Source organism: Bombus vancouverensis, chromosome 16, assembly GCF_051014615.1.
Source record: "Bombus vancouverensis nearcticus chromosome 16, iyBomVanc1_principal, whole genome shotgun sequence".
NCBI lineage: Eukaryota > Metazoa > Arthropoda > Insecta > Hymenoptera > Apidae > Bombus > Bombus vancouverensis.
The window spans coordinates 7104240-7120985 of NC_134926.1; the positions used below are offsets into that span (position 1 = coordinate 7104240).

The 16746-nt window shown below is 31.9% G+C and overlaps 1 protein-coding gene and 2 long non-coding RNA genes across 6 annotated transcripts in view; 2 read left to right on the forward strand and 1 right to left on the reverse strand.

Moving 5' to 3' along the window:
- LOC143303772 (uncharacterized) overlaps positions 1 to 15227 on the reverse strand; it is a 129549-nt gene extending 114322 nt beyond the window's left edge. Inside the window, exons 1-2 of the long non-coding RNA XR_013060400.1 lie at positions 15083 to 15227; positions 14475 to 14579 (exon numbers count right to left, since the gene is read on the reverse strand). This is a non-coding gene — a long non-coding RNA (uncharacterized LOC143303772). The remainder of the gene's footprint in view (positions 1 to 14474; positions 14580 to 15082) is intronic.
- LOC117154409 (putative peptidoglycan muropeptide transporter SLC46) lies at positions 1867 to 11443 on the forward strand. Of its 4 annotated transcripts, none has more exons than XM_033329366.2 (9): positions 1868 to 2088; positions 6384 to 6607; positions 7244 to 7474; positions 8330 to 8681; positions 9037 to 9432; positions 9846 to 9983; positions 10167 to 10250; positions 10448 to 10604; positions 10694 to 11443. In XM_033329366.2, the coding sequence occupies exons 2-9, from the start codon at positions 6596 to 6598 to the stop codon at positions 10803 to 10805; spliced, it is 1482 nt and encodes a 493-aa protein (XP_033185257.1). In that variant the 5' UTR covers positions 1868 to 2088; positions 6384 to 6595; the 3' UTR covers positions 10806 to 11443. The 4 variants fall into 4 exon arrangements, 3 of the variants coding, with proteins under 3 accessions (XP_033185257.1, XP_033185258.1, XP_076481690.1); XM_076625575.1 differs by lacking the exon at positions 1868 to 2088 and adding an exon at positions 3877 to 3894; XR_004463769.2 differs by lacking the exon at positions 10694 to 11443 and having other exon boundaries at positions 1867 to 2088; positions 9846 to 9979; positions 10448 to 10587.
- Positions 13030 to 14300, forward strand: LOC143303770 (uncharacterized). The gene is made up of 3 exons (XR_013060399.1): positions 13030 to 13159; positions 13326 to 13575; positions 13769 to 14300. It is a non-coding gene; the product is annotated as an uncharacterized LOC143303770 (long non-coding RNA).
- Positions 15228 to 16746: the final 1519 nt, after the last annotated feature.

Here is a 16746-nt window from a genome sequence, read left to right on the forward strand (position 1 = left end):
TCGGATTTTCAATTTTTAATTCAGTCCAAATTCAATTACTTGAAACTCGATTACTTGAAATACTCGCTTTCAAATTTCCTAGCTTTGACTAAAAAGATAAAAACAGTTCACTATTTTTTTCCCAAAAATTTCTCAACACCAATTTATTTTAATTGACAATTATTACTTTATTTTTCACTTTTTTATAAAACATTCTCATCTCAAGACTGTCTGAGTTTCTCTTTCCAAGTACTAATCCAGCAAACGAGTTTGTCTCAGATTGAATATCATTTAGTGTCTTCGATAATTACACATATTTTATAGAATTTTACTAATCTTTCGCAGATTGAATTTCTTTCGGAGTCTTTTGTAGAATCCAGTTCTCGTGAAGCTCCTTTTTTGTGCTATCGAATCTCTTGCGAAAAGGTCTCTCATACTTCTGACATTATCCCCTCCCTTTCCCTTTGTTACATTTAGATTATTACGTAGACAGGTTAAGTAGATGTTTAGACTTTTACGTAGCTGTGATTTATGGTTGGGTAGATTAGATTCGTAGATGCACGGGTCCTAGTCAGGTTTAGTTCTCGCGTCGGTTTTTCATCTCGAAGCTCCTTTTGCTGTTTGTTTCGAACATTGTACAAACGCACAGCAAAAGGAGCATTTATTTGACGATAAATCAATTTTAGACTCTTTTGCGCAAAAGGAGGGTGGATGGGTCGCGGTTAGGGTGGGTTTCCACTCGCAGCACCTCCACGTGGTGAGACCCGGGCAATCAGTATTATTTGATATACAATTACTGATTGTATCACTATACAGCGAAGCGATGAAATGTATAACTGATATAATTATTAATTATATGGCAAATAATATGAGCTAATTGGCTGCGAACCTGACTAGGTATTCGTATCAATGCGTTTGTGGTATATTACATTAGCGAATATATAATTCAGATATAATTTAGAAGTGTAACTAATAAAAATAATAATACTTTTGCTGCTTACTATAAATAAGAATTCAGTGTTGGCAACTAAGTGATTGCGGATTTTGCCATTACCACCTAATGACAAAATCCGCAATTACTTAGTTGCCAATCCAATAGAATTCCATCCAAACCTCTTATGGATTTCCACGAGTAAACAGTTTTAACGTTCAATCTGCCATTTCTTTTGCAAAACATCTGATTATCATTTTTCACTTCTCTGCAACTTGTACGAGATAAGCTATCGCTCGTGTGTCGTTCGCTGTGAGGATCGTTGCGCGGCCCGCTGCTTGAAACCAACTTTCTTTCGTTGGTGTAAGGAGGTTAGCTCGCGTGCAGGGATATTTCGGCCGATTTTTAATCGTCAATAACCAAACAGCAAAGCCGAAAACGCAATTCTGTATTCTTGATTTTCGTCTTATTTCCGCTTCAAGAATCGCCCCTTAAATTTCCCGAACACCCTGTATATAGGATCAAATTATTGAAAATATCGATTTCTACAACGTAGCCAAAAATCATCGAGATTGAAGTGTAGTTAGCTTTTCTACAGTTCAACACGAGTCAATTTTATTTCACTCAAAAGCGATAATATTTTTTAAACCGTTTCCTACTTCCCGCGCTTTCTTCTAATCCTCTTTTACGAACAATATTTATTAATCCCTGAACGTGCAAATGAAATAGCACTCGAGCTATGCTAAAGGTACCATTTATATATAGCTCAATATAAAATTATGTAAAATTGTTGATGCGAAAGTTGAAAATGATTGCTGTGGCTGAATCGAATCTCTTTCAGTCAACTACGCGTACATAGTTACTAATCTGAATCAAGTCTAGTCTTTACCGCGCTAAATGTTCCTTGTTACGTGGGGCTAGTTGGAAGTGAAACGTTGGCAACAGTGCTATTTGACTATGCGTGGTCGATAGCAGTTCTCAAGTTCTTAGCAGCGGCACGTGGTTATCGTGCTACTGCTGCTACTATGATTTAATACATTTCTAATATATTTTCTTTTCTATTATTTACGATATGATTGGAAAGATATTGTTTCTTATGAACCACTATTATCGTTGTTGTGCCACCATTATTGTGTAACTGGATCATTGGACTTGTTGTTGGTGAACATGTGACAAAGGTAAATCAGCATACTATTACACAATATATGTAGAAGGATTGCACAAAATATTTATGCAACATTATATTTTATACCATTTACATAGCGATCAATTTAGAATAAAAATTTAAATTTTGTATTATAAAAATGTATTATTATTTATAATTACATGTCATTATTAGAATGATACGTATATTATCTGATGAAGAAACAACACTCCATTAGGAAATAAAGATATAAAAATCCTTCTAGCTAGTGTATGTACGTTAATAAAATGTCTCGTTAAAGACAAATGTTGCGTCAACTCTATATGTCATTATCGCAGCATTTCTTTGTCAATTTATGTGATTAAATTCTATTTCTTTTACACCATGGTGACGAAAGGAAGCTTCAAAGCTTTGTTCAATATTTCTTCTGTTAAATTTTTCTTTCTCGTATTGCTCTTACAGTTTTATGAAATTTGAAGAAATCGAAGTATTCGTAGTATTATGGTAAATTGTTCTCTTCCGCAATGAATTATTTTAATTTCCTAGTCGTAGACGTTGCTTTTGGCTCTCTGATTTGCGCAATTGGCTACTATCAAGTACCAAACTCAAAACATCCAGGAGACCAAAGTGTTGGCGTAAACAAATTTTCGCGTCAACTTCCTCATAATAGAACAGTAACTTCACACGTAGAATACAAAATAAAGAAGACAATATTTTTCAATCCTCCTTTTTCATCAGTGAAATTTTTTTCCCAGCTAAAGCGCATAATTTCTTCGATACAATTAGTTTTATGGTATTTACATTAATATAAATAAAAATATCGATAAAGTGTGCTATTGTAATTTTTATCGAATTACTAGAATTGGTATCGCTCTGTTGCGTTAGACAGCAATTTCGTATTACAAGGCTACATATAATAATTTGCACTCAATTCTATAATAACAATGCTCATTTTCCTTCAGTGTTTCGGTTTTCATGCTCGACCAGACATTGCCCTACCATATTACGGCAGTCTTGTAAACTCAATTTTTTATGAATTCTAATTATGTCATCGTTCGTAATTAAACCTATAATTAGTAGAAATCGTATAGAAGCAAACATGTAAACGCTTTTGGTATGTTTGAATATAGTACTGTAATAGGAATTGTTCATACGATGGAAGATCCACATAACGGGTGTTCATATAACGCAGGTTCTACTGCATCTATCGCTTTCATAAATATTATCTGTTACGACTAAAAGAAATACGTCAATCATTTTATTTATCTGCTTCAATAATTTTTCTCTTACGTAAGCATTGATTTGATAACTAAGTGATCGTCATTAGGCGGTATTGACAGAATCCGCAATCACTTAGTTGCCAAGCCAATAGTATATTTCGTTTAAGTGATCGCTAATCAACTGTGTACATATTAAGCAACAGGAAAAGTTTTGTTATATTACGAATCTGTCTTGCTACGAATAAGTTGAAAAATTGCTTAAAATTTTGAACAATCAGAATTAATATACAGATAAACCACTCATCTATATCAAATCAATGACCACTTTTAGTTATCGAGAACGTTGCTTTCTCATTTTTAATTACAAACCGCAATAAGCTGCGATAACCGATAACAGTTAACTAAATAGTAACTTCCGAGTGTCGAAATACGCGAGTGGTGAAATCGTCGTAAACGCAAAAACAAGTACACGTCAACGACCGGTCAAGACGTTTCCTTCTTTTTTCTAATATCCATCGTCTTTCTCCATCACCTTCTTCGTCGATATTGTCGGTAAAAAAGGAACTCGACCAGTGGACGAACCACTAACAAGGACACGATTCTGTTGCTGGTGGAATAACGTAGGTTTTTTCATACGGTACATTATAAGACTATATTAATTAATATAAAAAACTGTCGGTACCACTATCAACCACTTTTTGTACGAAAGCACTTCTGAAACTATTTCTGTAGGCTCTGTATTATATCATTTTTTTACGAAACAAATTGCTTATTTTTATCATCGACAAATATAAATATCCCGTAAGACCGGTGGCCATTGAGGGGGGGGGGGAGAGCTCCTCCAAACAGATTATCGCTCAAAGGTTAGAGTTTAGTAGATCGAAAAAATGATACATATACGATGATAAGGACAGTGGTTATTTAACCGAAACAGAATGCTATTTCTTGGAAGTGAATTACGTGAAACGAGACACAGAATTCAATTGCGTATCGATGGTGGGAAATTGGGAGGACGATGGTTCGTTAATATCGATTGTGTGTGATACTTTAATTTTTCTAAAATGATTTTCGCATTACTTTGAACAATTGTATTAAAACTATAAGATCATGTTTGTTTAGGATTATATTAAATAAAGATATATTTTTTTTCTACACGTTTAAGATTATCTATAGATATTCAGGTAACCAATCAGGTTTCCCAAAAGTCGATCCTTCGAGTATAAAATAGATATAAATGTAATTGGAATAGAACAATGAAATCTTCTAATACGACTTATATTTTAACATCAACCCTTTGCGCTCGAGACCTTTCTCGCCTATCGAACAAATGGAGACGATTTGCCGTAATATTTGTCGTATTCCTTACAGCTAACTTAAAATAATTTCACATACAAATTAACATATAAAACTATTGTACTTTAATATTATACGTATGTTTACATCTCAAATGCTATCTTCATCGCTGTTTCTCTATCGTCAAGCATTCTATGTGAGACATTACTAGATGTAATTTTATCGTTTAAATAACGAAAAATCAAACTCGTCTTCGCTTGACCCGAGCTTTTATTGTCGCATTCCACGCTTACAGGGTTCGACAAATTTGAAAATATTGCCATCGACTGCCTAGCTTAAACTGACGCCGAAGACACAGCACGATCCGTGAACGCGGTCTGTTTTGAGATAATAAAATCTTATAGCCAATTGAAGTCGATCATTCTACGCTTCGTAAGATTATATATAAAAAGTTTAGTAACCCACTGAACCTATTACATTGGCATCAACGCTTCCAGTTCCAAAGGAATCAAACCTAAACAAACATGGTCGCGCGCTCGAATCACTGCGTGAAACGAACCGATGGCTCCTCCCCAGTGCGAAGGGTTAAGCCGTGGTTAATTTAGGTTAATACTAAGTTAATAATAGTGTCACGTCCCGCGCTGCGCATGCGCCGTAACGTATTCTAAAACTACCAATAGCGCGAGTGCGGGTTTCAATTCGAAATTTAAATAAATTTTAACAATTTGTATATGAACCGAATTCGAACCTCACAACCCCCGCGGAATAACCCGTCACACGACAACCCCTCCATGGTAGACCTAAATATAAATAAGCGTAGCTGCATAGAAGAAGCGATAATAATTCCTTAGTTTTAGAGTAGTTAATTCCTCAGTTTTATGTGATTATTTTTCTCAGTTCTTGGTGATTAACTCCTTGGTTCTTGGCGATCAGTTCCCATTTCTTGGCAAGTAATTTCTTGTTCATAGCGATTAATTCTTAATTTCTCAATTCCTTTGTTTTTTTTAATTCTTTAGTTCCTTAGTTTTTCAGCTCTTAATTCCTTTAGCTCTTAGTTTTGCTCTCAGCTTTTAGGTTCTTTAGTCCTTTAGCTTTTAGTTCTTTGTTTTATTAGTTTCCAATCCTTGTTAGTCTTGTTAATCGACGTGTTTGTATTTGTCAATTTCTAAACTATCGAAAATCTATCGAAATTAGAATCTTGTAATTAATAAGAGCGAAAACGTATTGCGAACGATTTTAACTCCGAGCATTCGAAATTTCAACGACTATTCTGTCAATATCCAATTAGAATACGAATAAACATTTTTTTTTTTTTTTTTTTGTGAAGAATATTTGTCTAATAATATAGCAGGATTAAGCGAACATTTATTTTCACCAACTTTAATCCTCTCCCGTGTCAGTACTGCTGCGCATAGCAGGTTAGCCGAAACGTGCAGTTTAATTTCAGATCGCATTAAATAACAGACAATACTACAATACTACAATTTAATCTAAATTCAAAAATTAACGGCAACGCAACCAAAACGAGCCAGACAGAACGTAACGATAGTAATCTCTCAAGTTGAACGTTGAAAGAGGCACAATCGTTTGAGATATGCGTTTGAAAATAATTTTAATTCAGATGTTACGACTAACTTGAAGATTTATAGAAAACACGTATTATCTCGTCCAACTTGATTTTGAAAATGAAAATAATTATTACGCCGTTGAAATTCTTCTATGAAGAATCTTACCGGAAATTTTCTTTTTCTCTTTTAATGCAATTTTATAGTTCGCTAAATGTTCTAATAAGGAAATTGGACGATATTCGTTGCAGAGAGGGTCGGTGTTTTGCAAGGAGTGGGGGACACCGTTTTTACTTATCTTAGCAGTTTTTATGCCATCTCAGTGCAAGAAATCGGAATCTCGACGTAGAGTTCTAAGCGTAAGCGATACCAAGCTGCAAGAAAGTCAGAATGATCACGTGAAATGGTTCAATTGGCGCGCTTGTCTCTGACACCGAACGTCATTCTAAAATAAACAATAATCATGGGCAGTGAGGTAAATAAATCAATTATACTTCTATTTCTCTATCGTTTCCTCTCTGTTCCCATTTCTTATATTTATCACTGGCTTTCTTCCTTATTTTAAAGCAATTCAAAATAACTTACACTATTAAATATTCCATTGTAATAATTATCTTTAATCCCTGAGAGAATGAATGAATTATTGTTCTCAAATTGTGGGATCAATATCTTGAATTACCGTTCCATTTATTCGTTCATAAATTAAATTATAATATTTTCTAATCGCACCGTGCAACTATGATTTTTTATTTATTTTCTTGGTACAATTTGAAGAAATAATCCACTGATTTAATTAGATACAATTATTTCATTCAATATAAAATTGAGTAATTGCATTTAATTAAGTAATTCAATTAAGTCAAGTAAGTCGAACAGTCCATTAATTTTTGTACAATTGCTATGTAATTTCGAGATAACAGCATCACAGTGAAAACAAAGTAAAGAGAATATCTTCTGTTTTTCAGACCACATTTTACCAAATTTTTTCTATGGAATTTCCACCATCGCTATTTTAGTCCCTCCATCAAAACTAACGAATGAACTTTTTTTATCGACGAAAATCCAGAAGATTATGGTGAATATTGCGAATAAAAAATATTTTTTTTCTTAGTTGAACCTCAACGAGAATACGATACCCGGCCAAAAATGGAGAAAATACTTCAGATGGATGGAGGAAGTGTCGGTAGAGCCAACGATGTGGCTGTACATGATGGCATTCATGATCACTTCTGTCGTGGAACAAGCTTTTTTCGTCTACAAAGCGTGTCGAGTGGATCACGGTTATTCGGAAGAAATTTGCGCTAATCTGAAGGATAATGCGACGATAAACACCAAAGTACAAGTATGTATAATACATGTACTGTGTAATCTAAAAAAGCCGCGAAGATTAAGAGCAGGAACGTATCTTAAAACCCATCTCGCTCAAATAATTAAAAAAAAATTTTTAAGATTCGTTGCGTTGATAGAACGCGAGAGAAAGAAAGCAATAATGACGATATATTTTACAAGGTTTATGAACGATATATTTGTCGTAATACTTAAGATAAGAATGTAAGCACTTCGGAAGAACAAACATTTTTCACATTGTAAGATAAATATGACGATGTTGTAAGACCCGAATTTTTTAATCGAAATATGTTAATTTTTTTTTTTTTTAATGGTATCGGGATTGCAAAATTGAGTACTGTTTAATCTTATGTATATATATATATAACATTGTGACAAAATGGAAAAATTCTTAATAAAATATAATATGATGTTGCTTATTAAATAAATTAATAGTAAATGATATTAATAAAAGATAGAATATTTTAGTATACTGGGCATTCCAGAATTTATAAGCCAAACATGGGTATAATCAAGCAAAATGTATAATAAAAAATGTCATATAAAGATATATTATTCCAAAATAGGTTTGTACCATGAATACAAAATTTAACAAATTCTCTATTATACTGTTAAATATTTTTACATACTACATCTATATAAAAATTCCAATCCAGATATATGTTTAATTGTTAATGTTAGATATAAGAGGGGATATGTGAGTGGAATCTTGACAAGCGGGTGGGAGGTAGAAATATATGGGCAGAGATCCAAACGCATTAAATACTTTGAATATATCGATGAGGTTTAACTTTTAAGGCTTGGGACACGCTATATATATTTTTCTAAAATAAAATATGAACATTTTCAGGTAACAGTATCAAGCTTCCATCAATGGAATAACATAGCAGGCCATGTAGTCCCTATAATACTAGCTCTATTTTTTGGGAACTGGAGCGATCGACGTGGTCGAAAACTGCCGCTAATTATTGGGCTACTAGGAAAGTTCATCTATTCTTTCATGGTTGTAATCAATTCCATGATGGATACATGGGATCTAAATACTATAGTATATACAGCGAGTCTTCCCATGGGTATGTTAGGAGGAGATGTCGCTATTTTTGGTTCCTGTTTTGCATATATATCAGACATATCATCCGTTCAGCAAAGAACCCTAAGGATTACCATTTTAGATGTGGTTTACCTCAGCACTATGCCTACTGGTAAATGAAATTCTATATTTTACTTAGTTCTGAAAAGATTTTGAAGACTTACGTATTAATAAATGAATTGTGGATGTTTATGTAAATTTATATGTTTATGGAGATATGAAAAGAGACAAGACTTAAATATTCTAACTTCATTATGGATATTTTACGATGAGGGACAATATGACAAGATACTTGAGAGATTGGCCATTTTATGGCAGACAGAAGAGAAGTTTCGACAGAAGAGAACTCGTAGATGATGAACATGCACAATTTATTAATAAAAAGCGACAAATTAATGATCGTAAAAGTATTAAATATATATTAGAAGAAAAGAGAGGAAATGTAAATAATACATTTTTTATTTCAGGTGTGGCTCTGGGCTCTTATCTTTACTCAAATGTTGTCAAATCATCCTATACCATAATGTTCGGCATAAATTCCACTTTACTAGCCTTAGCCATTTTGTATTCACTGGTTAGACTAAAGTGGCAAACACTGCCTCAGCAACAGTCACTAGCAGGTACTAATTTGTTAACCGACTACTTCGATAAGAAACACGTGATGGCAACTGTGAGGACAATGACCAAGAACAGGCCAAATCATGGAAAGCTTCACCTGTGGCTTCTGCTGGTCATCATGATGCTATATACTTTTCAAAGAGACGAGAAACCTATGAGTTTCTTGTATACTCAATTGAAATTCAAGTGGGACGTGAGAAAATTTAGCAATTTCAGAACATTCCAATCAGCTACCTTTGTGATAGGTCAGTTGCGATAAGATTTGTTTTCTTTGAAAAATTTATGACGAATATTATGTACCTTTTTCCTTCATAGGAACAAGTTTTGAGCCTGATTACCAATTAGCAATTTCTTTTTACAAATTTTTATAAGAATTTATATTCTTATATAAAAATACTCCTATATAAAATGCGAAAAATTTGCGAGAAGCTTACAACTGATTATAGAGTCTAAAAATTATTATAATCATCATAATTTGTCTGAAGGAAGCTAAACATCGAGTCAGACAAATATTTTCCATGCTGTTTCATATCAGTGAAAGTTGGCATTCTCCATTAGAGTACTTTCACTGGCTGAAAGAGTGGTTTTCTCTGTGAGAAACAGTTATTGAATAATCACGACACTGAAATGCATTGGCGTAACTTTATCTTTATTTTAGCGATGCTAATCGGCGTGCCAGTAATGAGCAAACTGATGGGAATTAGGGATACTATTATGGTAGCCATTGGCGCTATTGCTCATGCTTCTGGAAGAGTAATATTCGTCTTAGCCGAGATACCAGAATTATTCTATGTTGGTAATAAGAAACTACAATTATTCATTAACATAATGCAACAATTAATATAGTGCGACTAAAAATAGTTATCATTTTTTTTTAATATTTGATTGATTTTCTATTTCTATGTTTTTTAAAATAAATTAAGATTTTGGAAATTAGATTCGAGAATAATTGTACGATAAACATATTTTATAATTTCAGGTGCTGCTGTAGCTGCTCTTGGACCGATAGTGGCACCAGTCCTGAGGTCAATGACCTCAAAACTAGTTCCTGTGGACGAGCGAGGTACTTACATAAATTGTGATATCTTCTCGCAAAATTGAGAATAAGTTTTTTAAATAATAATTTCCCTCGATTATAATTTTGAATATAATCATAACTTTGCTAAATTTTAATTTTTCAAATAATTTATCGCATGATAACTTGAGATTACCAATTTCATTTTAATATTTCATATTAACAATTTTCATGGTAATTCACAGGGAAGGTATTCGCAATTTTATCAGTTTGTGATAATGCAGTGCCTTTGTTCAGTGGCATATTATATTCCCAGCTATATAATGCAACCATAGACTCAGCACCTAGCTCAATTTATTGGCTGACCTTTGTCACTCAAGTGTCCATTCTAATTCTTATTCTGTGAGTATAAAAAATTCATAAGATGAAAATATAAAGCATTTTATTAGACTAACACGTATATTCATATATTCACTTTAATTATGTTTCAGAATAATTCAATTTTCTACGAAGAATAGAACACATTTAGAACACATAGAATATATAGATAATGAAACTGACTGTTCAATACCTCCTACTATGAGACAAAACACAAGTAGATGATCTTCAAATGAAAATGTATGCGGTTGAATCTTAGACAAATGTAGTTTTAATTTTCTTTTTATTTTGTAAGATATGATTAATAGGCTGCTGATTTCTAATAGAATATAATCAAAGATATGTAGTATACAAAGAGATACTTGTAAAATACTAGGGGAACAAATTTTCTTAGATTTGATTCAAACATATGGTGTGTACTGATGATCCGTATACTAACCATGATCTGTATATTTTCTTTAATTGTTAATTTCCGCCGTCTAATGATTAATACTGTATTATTAAACCCCTGTGAGTCACAAATTTTGTATAGAATAATTTCTTCAGATTTCATTGATGCAAACCATAAGACCTATATTTAATTAGCTGTGTTTATAAAAATGTGAATATGTTTAAGTATCCGTAGTGCAATGATTAATATTTTATTACTAGATATCTATAGTCCATACATCGCAAATTACATGTATAAAAGAAGAAAACTTTAATTAATGATACAAAAGCTTGTAATTCACCATGTTGAGAAATTTCCTTAGATTTTTAATATACAACATCGTATTTATTATACGTTAATATATTATATATCATATATTTTATATTATATATTTTATATAAATTGTATTTATATAAAAATATTATAATTCAAATGTATTGTTTTTCCCTCACAAATTAATCCCTAGTGACGCGAATTGACCATATTGAAAAATTTCATTAGATTGTTATTATACGATTGTTATTATACGATTGTCACAAGTTACAATGTGTTGTGTTTGCTTCGCAAATTAATTGGTCTAGTGACGCGAATTAATTGGAATTGCATACTTTTCTTTCTTCGTTAGTTTGATTAGATTTAACATAAACATGCATCATACTGTTTTAATATTCAAATCAATGACTAATGGCAAAAAAGGAATGTGCACTTTGATCAACTAATATTTACACTTCGTTTCGATCTTTACATTCGCTTTTTTGTTCTCATCTGAGGATAATTCACCATCTGGTGAATGCAAAATCATGCTGCGTCTAACTTTCGATTAGTTAATTACTATTCATCAGGTGTCCACACCAAACGTGTCAAGGATGTAGGATCATTGTTTATCATCTTATATTTCCGACGAATGATGGCAATGGAAAATCAACAAAAACTATATTTTTGTTATTCCTTGCTTTATCTAAAATATTTCCGGTAAATATTTTTTAATTTAAAACATAAAAATTTCCAAATTATTATACATTTGAAAATTACATATTTTTAATCCAATCCTTCGTAAATATCTTTCGTTTCAGAATTAACAAACGATATCTACAAAAATTTATTTTAGATCAAACCAAACATCTATGTATTATAGTTCGTGTATCGTGCACCTTAATTAATTAGAATTAAAAATCCAGATGTATAAAAAAATTGCACCGCTACTTCTACGATATTAAATAACTTACATCTCAAACAGAAATTTAATAAAACTTACTTAGCCCGGCAAAATCCAAAAAATTCTAGTCCTACTGACAAAGGAATATTTTACATTGTAGTAAATATTCAGAATCAGAAATTCGTACAAAACGTTAGGTGCGAACGACGAGCTAAAATTAACGTTCCACCGTCGAACTATGTAATTTGAGACATATTAGGGGAGATAAAGATCTCGCGTCAGACACAAAAGCAGTATCAAATTAAGGATTGTTTCTTCCAGTAGCCCCAAACCGATCAAAATGGTAACAACGAACAATAAATGATTTTCCATATAAATCCTGGAAATTTATGATCCTATATCCTTTGAAGAATTTTAGCCATTTCGTTGTTAAAATATTTAGAATATACGGATAAAATGTTTGTTGTATTTTGTTCCTGAACAATTTTCATTTTCTAAGTTATGAATTTTAGGCGACAGTAGTTCTAACATTAATACTGTATAATTTCAATAAAAACGTTTCCAACACGCAGACGTATGGTTGGTTGAAATTATAAATTTTAGTTTATTAATCATGTATAGCTTATGAATTTTAATCATTGGTAGCTCTACCACATACAAACGGTTAAATTTCCTGAAAGCGTGTCTTCAGGAACCTAATAAATGAAAGAGCATGTATGAATGAGAATTAGCAGCCGCGTATGTGACACGCGGCTATGAAAACGGGAATTCCTTGTTTTGTTCATACGGGTAGTATTGCCATGTGGCAGACCTCTGACCCAGATTAACAACCACCTCTCAAAAACTCTCCGGTATAAAAGGTCTGCAGCTTCTGCAATCATCGCCTGTTCATACTTAAACACGAACTGAAGAGCAACTTGTGAAATTTATTTAAAAAAGAACAAAATTTATTCAAGATATCCATCAGAAGATTTTCAGCTGATTTCTATAATGGTAATATACACTATCAGACATTTGTTTATTTTTTGTATGAAGAAACATAGAATATTACTAATTAGAAAGAATTATAAAAAGCTTCCGAAAAGTAGTTTCGGAAATTCTGAAAAATTAAATGAATTTTCCATGTTCAATAACTCTAACAAATTGCAATTATTTCTAGATTTCAACGAGAAGACTCATCATTATCTTCATTGCAACTCTAGCTATGTTTGCGGCCTTAATAAATGCAAAACCAACAACGAACCGCCCAGCAGGCGCCATAACGGCGTATCCTATACCACAGCGACCACCATACGCACCAAATCCATGGGTTTATCCAAAACCCACGGTCGAACCAATTCATCAATGAAAATCATAAAGTTGGAAGATCTAGGTGGAAGAAGAAATATGTAGCAAGGAAAAAATATGTAGTAAGTTCTTGGAATTTCTTTCCATAATTACCAGACTGTGGCTTTTTATGAAAATTCGCATCTTTATAAACGTAATGAAACAAATTACGCACAATCTAAGTAATACTTTGTTTCATCCACTGAATATTACAATAAGTATTATATTTTTCATATTTTCTTGCATTCTTGTAATTTTACATTTTCTATATCATAGATGAATAAAAATCTGCATTTTAATAAGTACCATATGAATTCAATAAAAGTCAATAGCCAGTTGGCTAGAGGAAGATTGCAAATGAAACGTGTTAACGCACTGTAAACTGTAAGTCATTCATGAGTTAACCATGGTCAGGTACAATTTACTAACCAGACCACATGTGTTGTATATGAAGAGCAAATGAAATAAAAGAAGAGAGACAGAGAGAGACAGAGAGAAAGCAACTTCTCGGGTACGTGTAATAATATCGGGTGTCCAATTCGCCAGTCATTACTTTTTAGAAGTATTATAGACTATTGAAAACAATCAAGCGAAACACGATTTTATTTGGTTTGCGTTTGGTTAGATATAATAGTATAGATTGTATAATGTATGCAGAGTGTTATGTAACTGCAAACAATTTATAATCTAGTAAAATCGAAACAACAAAATATGTAATAAAAATTGATTCACTTTGTTTAAAGAAACAATGTAGAAAATTATAACAAAAAATTATTCAATTTAAAAGAAAACAATTATTAATATTTAACGCGTTAATTTTTCTACAATCCCATTTTCCTAATATAATTACATATTCATGTCATTCCAAAAAGTTACTTTCTACTTTTGCACAAAACGCTATCGATAATTAAAACACATTATCAATTTCGAGAAAGGTCTAAACAATGAAGATACGAATCTTGTCGTAGAAATAAAGACTTACCTTTCGATGAACTGCTCCTTTGTTCTTCGTTTCAAACGTACCGAAGGAGTTGTAAAAAGATACTGCTTAATGACGGCTTCTATTTTTCGCTGCTTCTTTAGCCATCTTGAAAATGACAAACGTTTGATGATTATACAAGGTGTTCAGGAAAAAAACATTCAATATTCAAATATATGGTACATATGACGCACTATACTGAGCAAGAAAACTTTAGTAAAATTTTCGAGATGGTACGCGACTTTATAAAATGTCAAGGGTATATAGAAATGGAAAGAGGACATGGGGACACTTTCTATAAATATAGTAGTAAGTAACCAGTAGTAAGTCAATTATGCTGCTAGGATAAAAAATACTCATATCTCGGGAATGGTTAAATTTTCGTCCTATGTTTGCTAGAATTTTTTTACTCAGTATGGTGTTTTCTATGTATCATATAAATATTAGATGGATTCTTTGAATGTATATTTCCTCCAGTTCTCTGTGTGATAATTTGTGAACCAATGACATTAATATATTTAAAAAATACACGATCGATCTTATTAATTGAAATTTATAAAGAAATTTACAAAGAAATATATTCTCTTTATTTTCTATTTCCTGCTTCCTACCTTTTACGTGTTTAGATCATTCCAGATTATATTAATATGGAAACCGTTAATCGTTCAAAACGTTAATCTATTTTTCGTCACATTTTCGTGCCAAAAACGCAATAAAAAGGAAAAAAAAATTAAAGAATTATCTGTAAAACTGAAAACACGAGAAGAATTTCAATTTTCTAGATGAATTTGCACTAATTTATCAACATTTTTTACATAAATCACAGAATCGTTATAATCACGTACTAAAAATGGCCGATTACTTCGAATTCTTTATTGCACTAAAAAGAATCGCGGAACAATGTTCTCCACCGGAAGTAAAACCGCCAACAAAAACAACCAATCACAAACAAGCTTTTTAAAAAAGACAATGGAGATTGGTGGATACTAATCAAGCCATAACTTTATGTAAGCGACAATACAAATATAAAATGAAAATTACGAAAGAAATAAAAGAAATTCTTGGTTTAGAAATCTAGATATGATTGACAGATTATTTTAAGATAGAGAGAAGTAAATATAAAAGGCTCAATTTTGATAAACTACATTGTTTGTATGAATAATTGACTACTGTAGTGCCCCTCCCCCCTGTGGGGAGAATAATGTGGCGTTTGAGGGAGCTTGCCGGTTATGCTTATTCGAGATTATCGTTACGTTTGATTAATAATTTTAAGATCGTGCTGTCACATTTTCGTGAATTTTTTAAGAAAATCGCGGCTGAAGTACAGTGATCCTGACTGAAATCAGGTAAGTTTATTAAATAAATGATTTTTATAGTAAGAGTCGTATAAATTTCGGTATAAATTAAAGATTTTTTAATTTTCGGGATCTTGGCTTTCGATCGATAAAATGTTAGAGAAGATTTACGACAGTTTGATTTAGATCACATTTTCTCATTAATCTTACCGGATCTTTCAAAATTTTAATTTAAATTGATATAATATTGCATATTTTCGTATTTGTTATAAAATAAGTCGGATAATACAAATTTTTACGTGGATTTTGTAAGATAATCGCGGTTTAGGTCCAGTGATTCTGACTAAATTCACGTGAGTTTATTAAATAAATGATTCTTCATGTAGAATATGTATAAATTTTGGAATAAATTAGTGGATTTTTAATAGAAAAATTGATTTTCGTGATTTTAGCTTTCGAGTGGGTAGGTGTACCAGAACTCTCAATATTTAGTAAAAAATAAGAAATTTAATATGAAATTTCGTATATTACAAGCAAGTTTGCATGGACAATGGTCTTTTATAATGTCAGGGTCCCAGAGGAAGTATCGACACAGAAAGTTAATTTTTTCGAATCTCCTATTTGTAAAAGGAACAATCTTCTTGTGATGAAAGTATTTTCATTCTCAATTTTACATATTATTTTTACTAAAAATTTAGTATATTTTGTTTTTACATTATTTTCGAATTGTAAATTATTAGAATTTTGTTTCATTTCTTTTACGTTTGAAATTTAATATTAAATTTTTTCTGCTATAGGAAAACTTGCGTCGATTATCGATTGCAGCTATATCATCAAAGAGCTTGAAGAGAACGCGCGACAACGATATCGACAAGGTAAGTGGTGTTACCTTTCAATTTCTTGTCTTCTGTATGTGCAGCTTTTATGAAAATTCAACTGGAAAAATGTGATATTTTTTTAAAACTTTTTCCACCGTCAAG

Excerpts from the sequence above, each read along its gene's own strand:
- LOC117154409 (XM_033329366.2), top strand. Across the intron at positions 9,433-9,845 it reads ATCAGCTACCTTTGTGATAG|CGATGCTAATCGGCGTGCCA; the intron begins GTCAGTTGCGAT and ends TCTTTATTTTAG. Across the intron at positions 10,605-10,693 it reads TCCATTCTAATTCTTATTCT|AATAATTCAATTTTCTACGA; the intron begins GTGAGTATAAAA and ends ATTATGTTTCAG.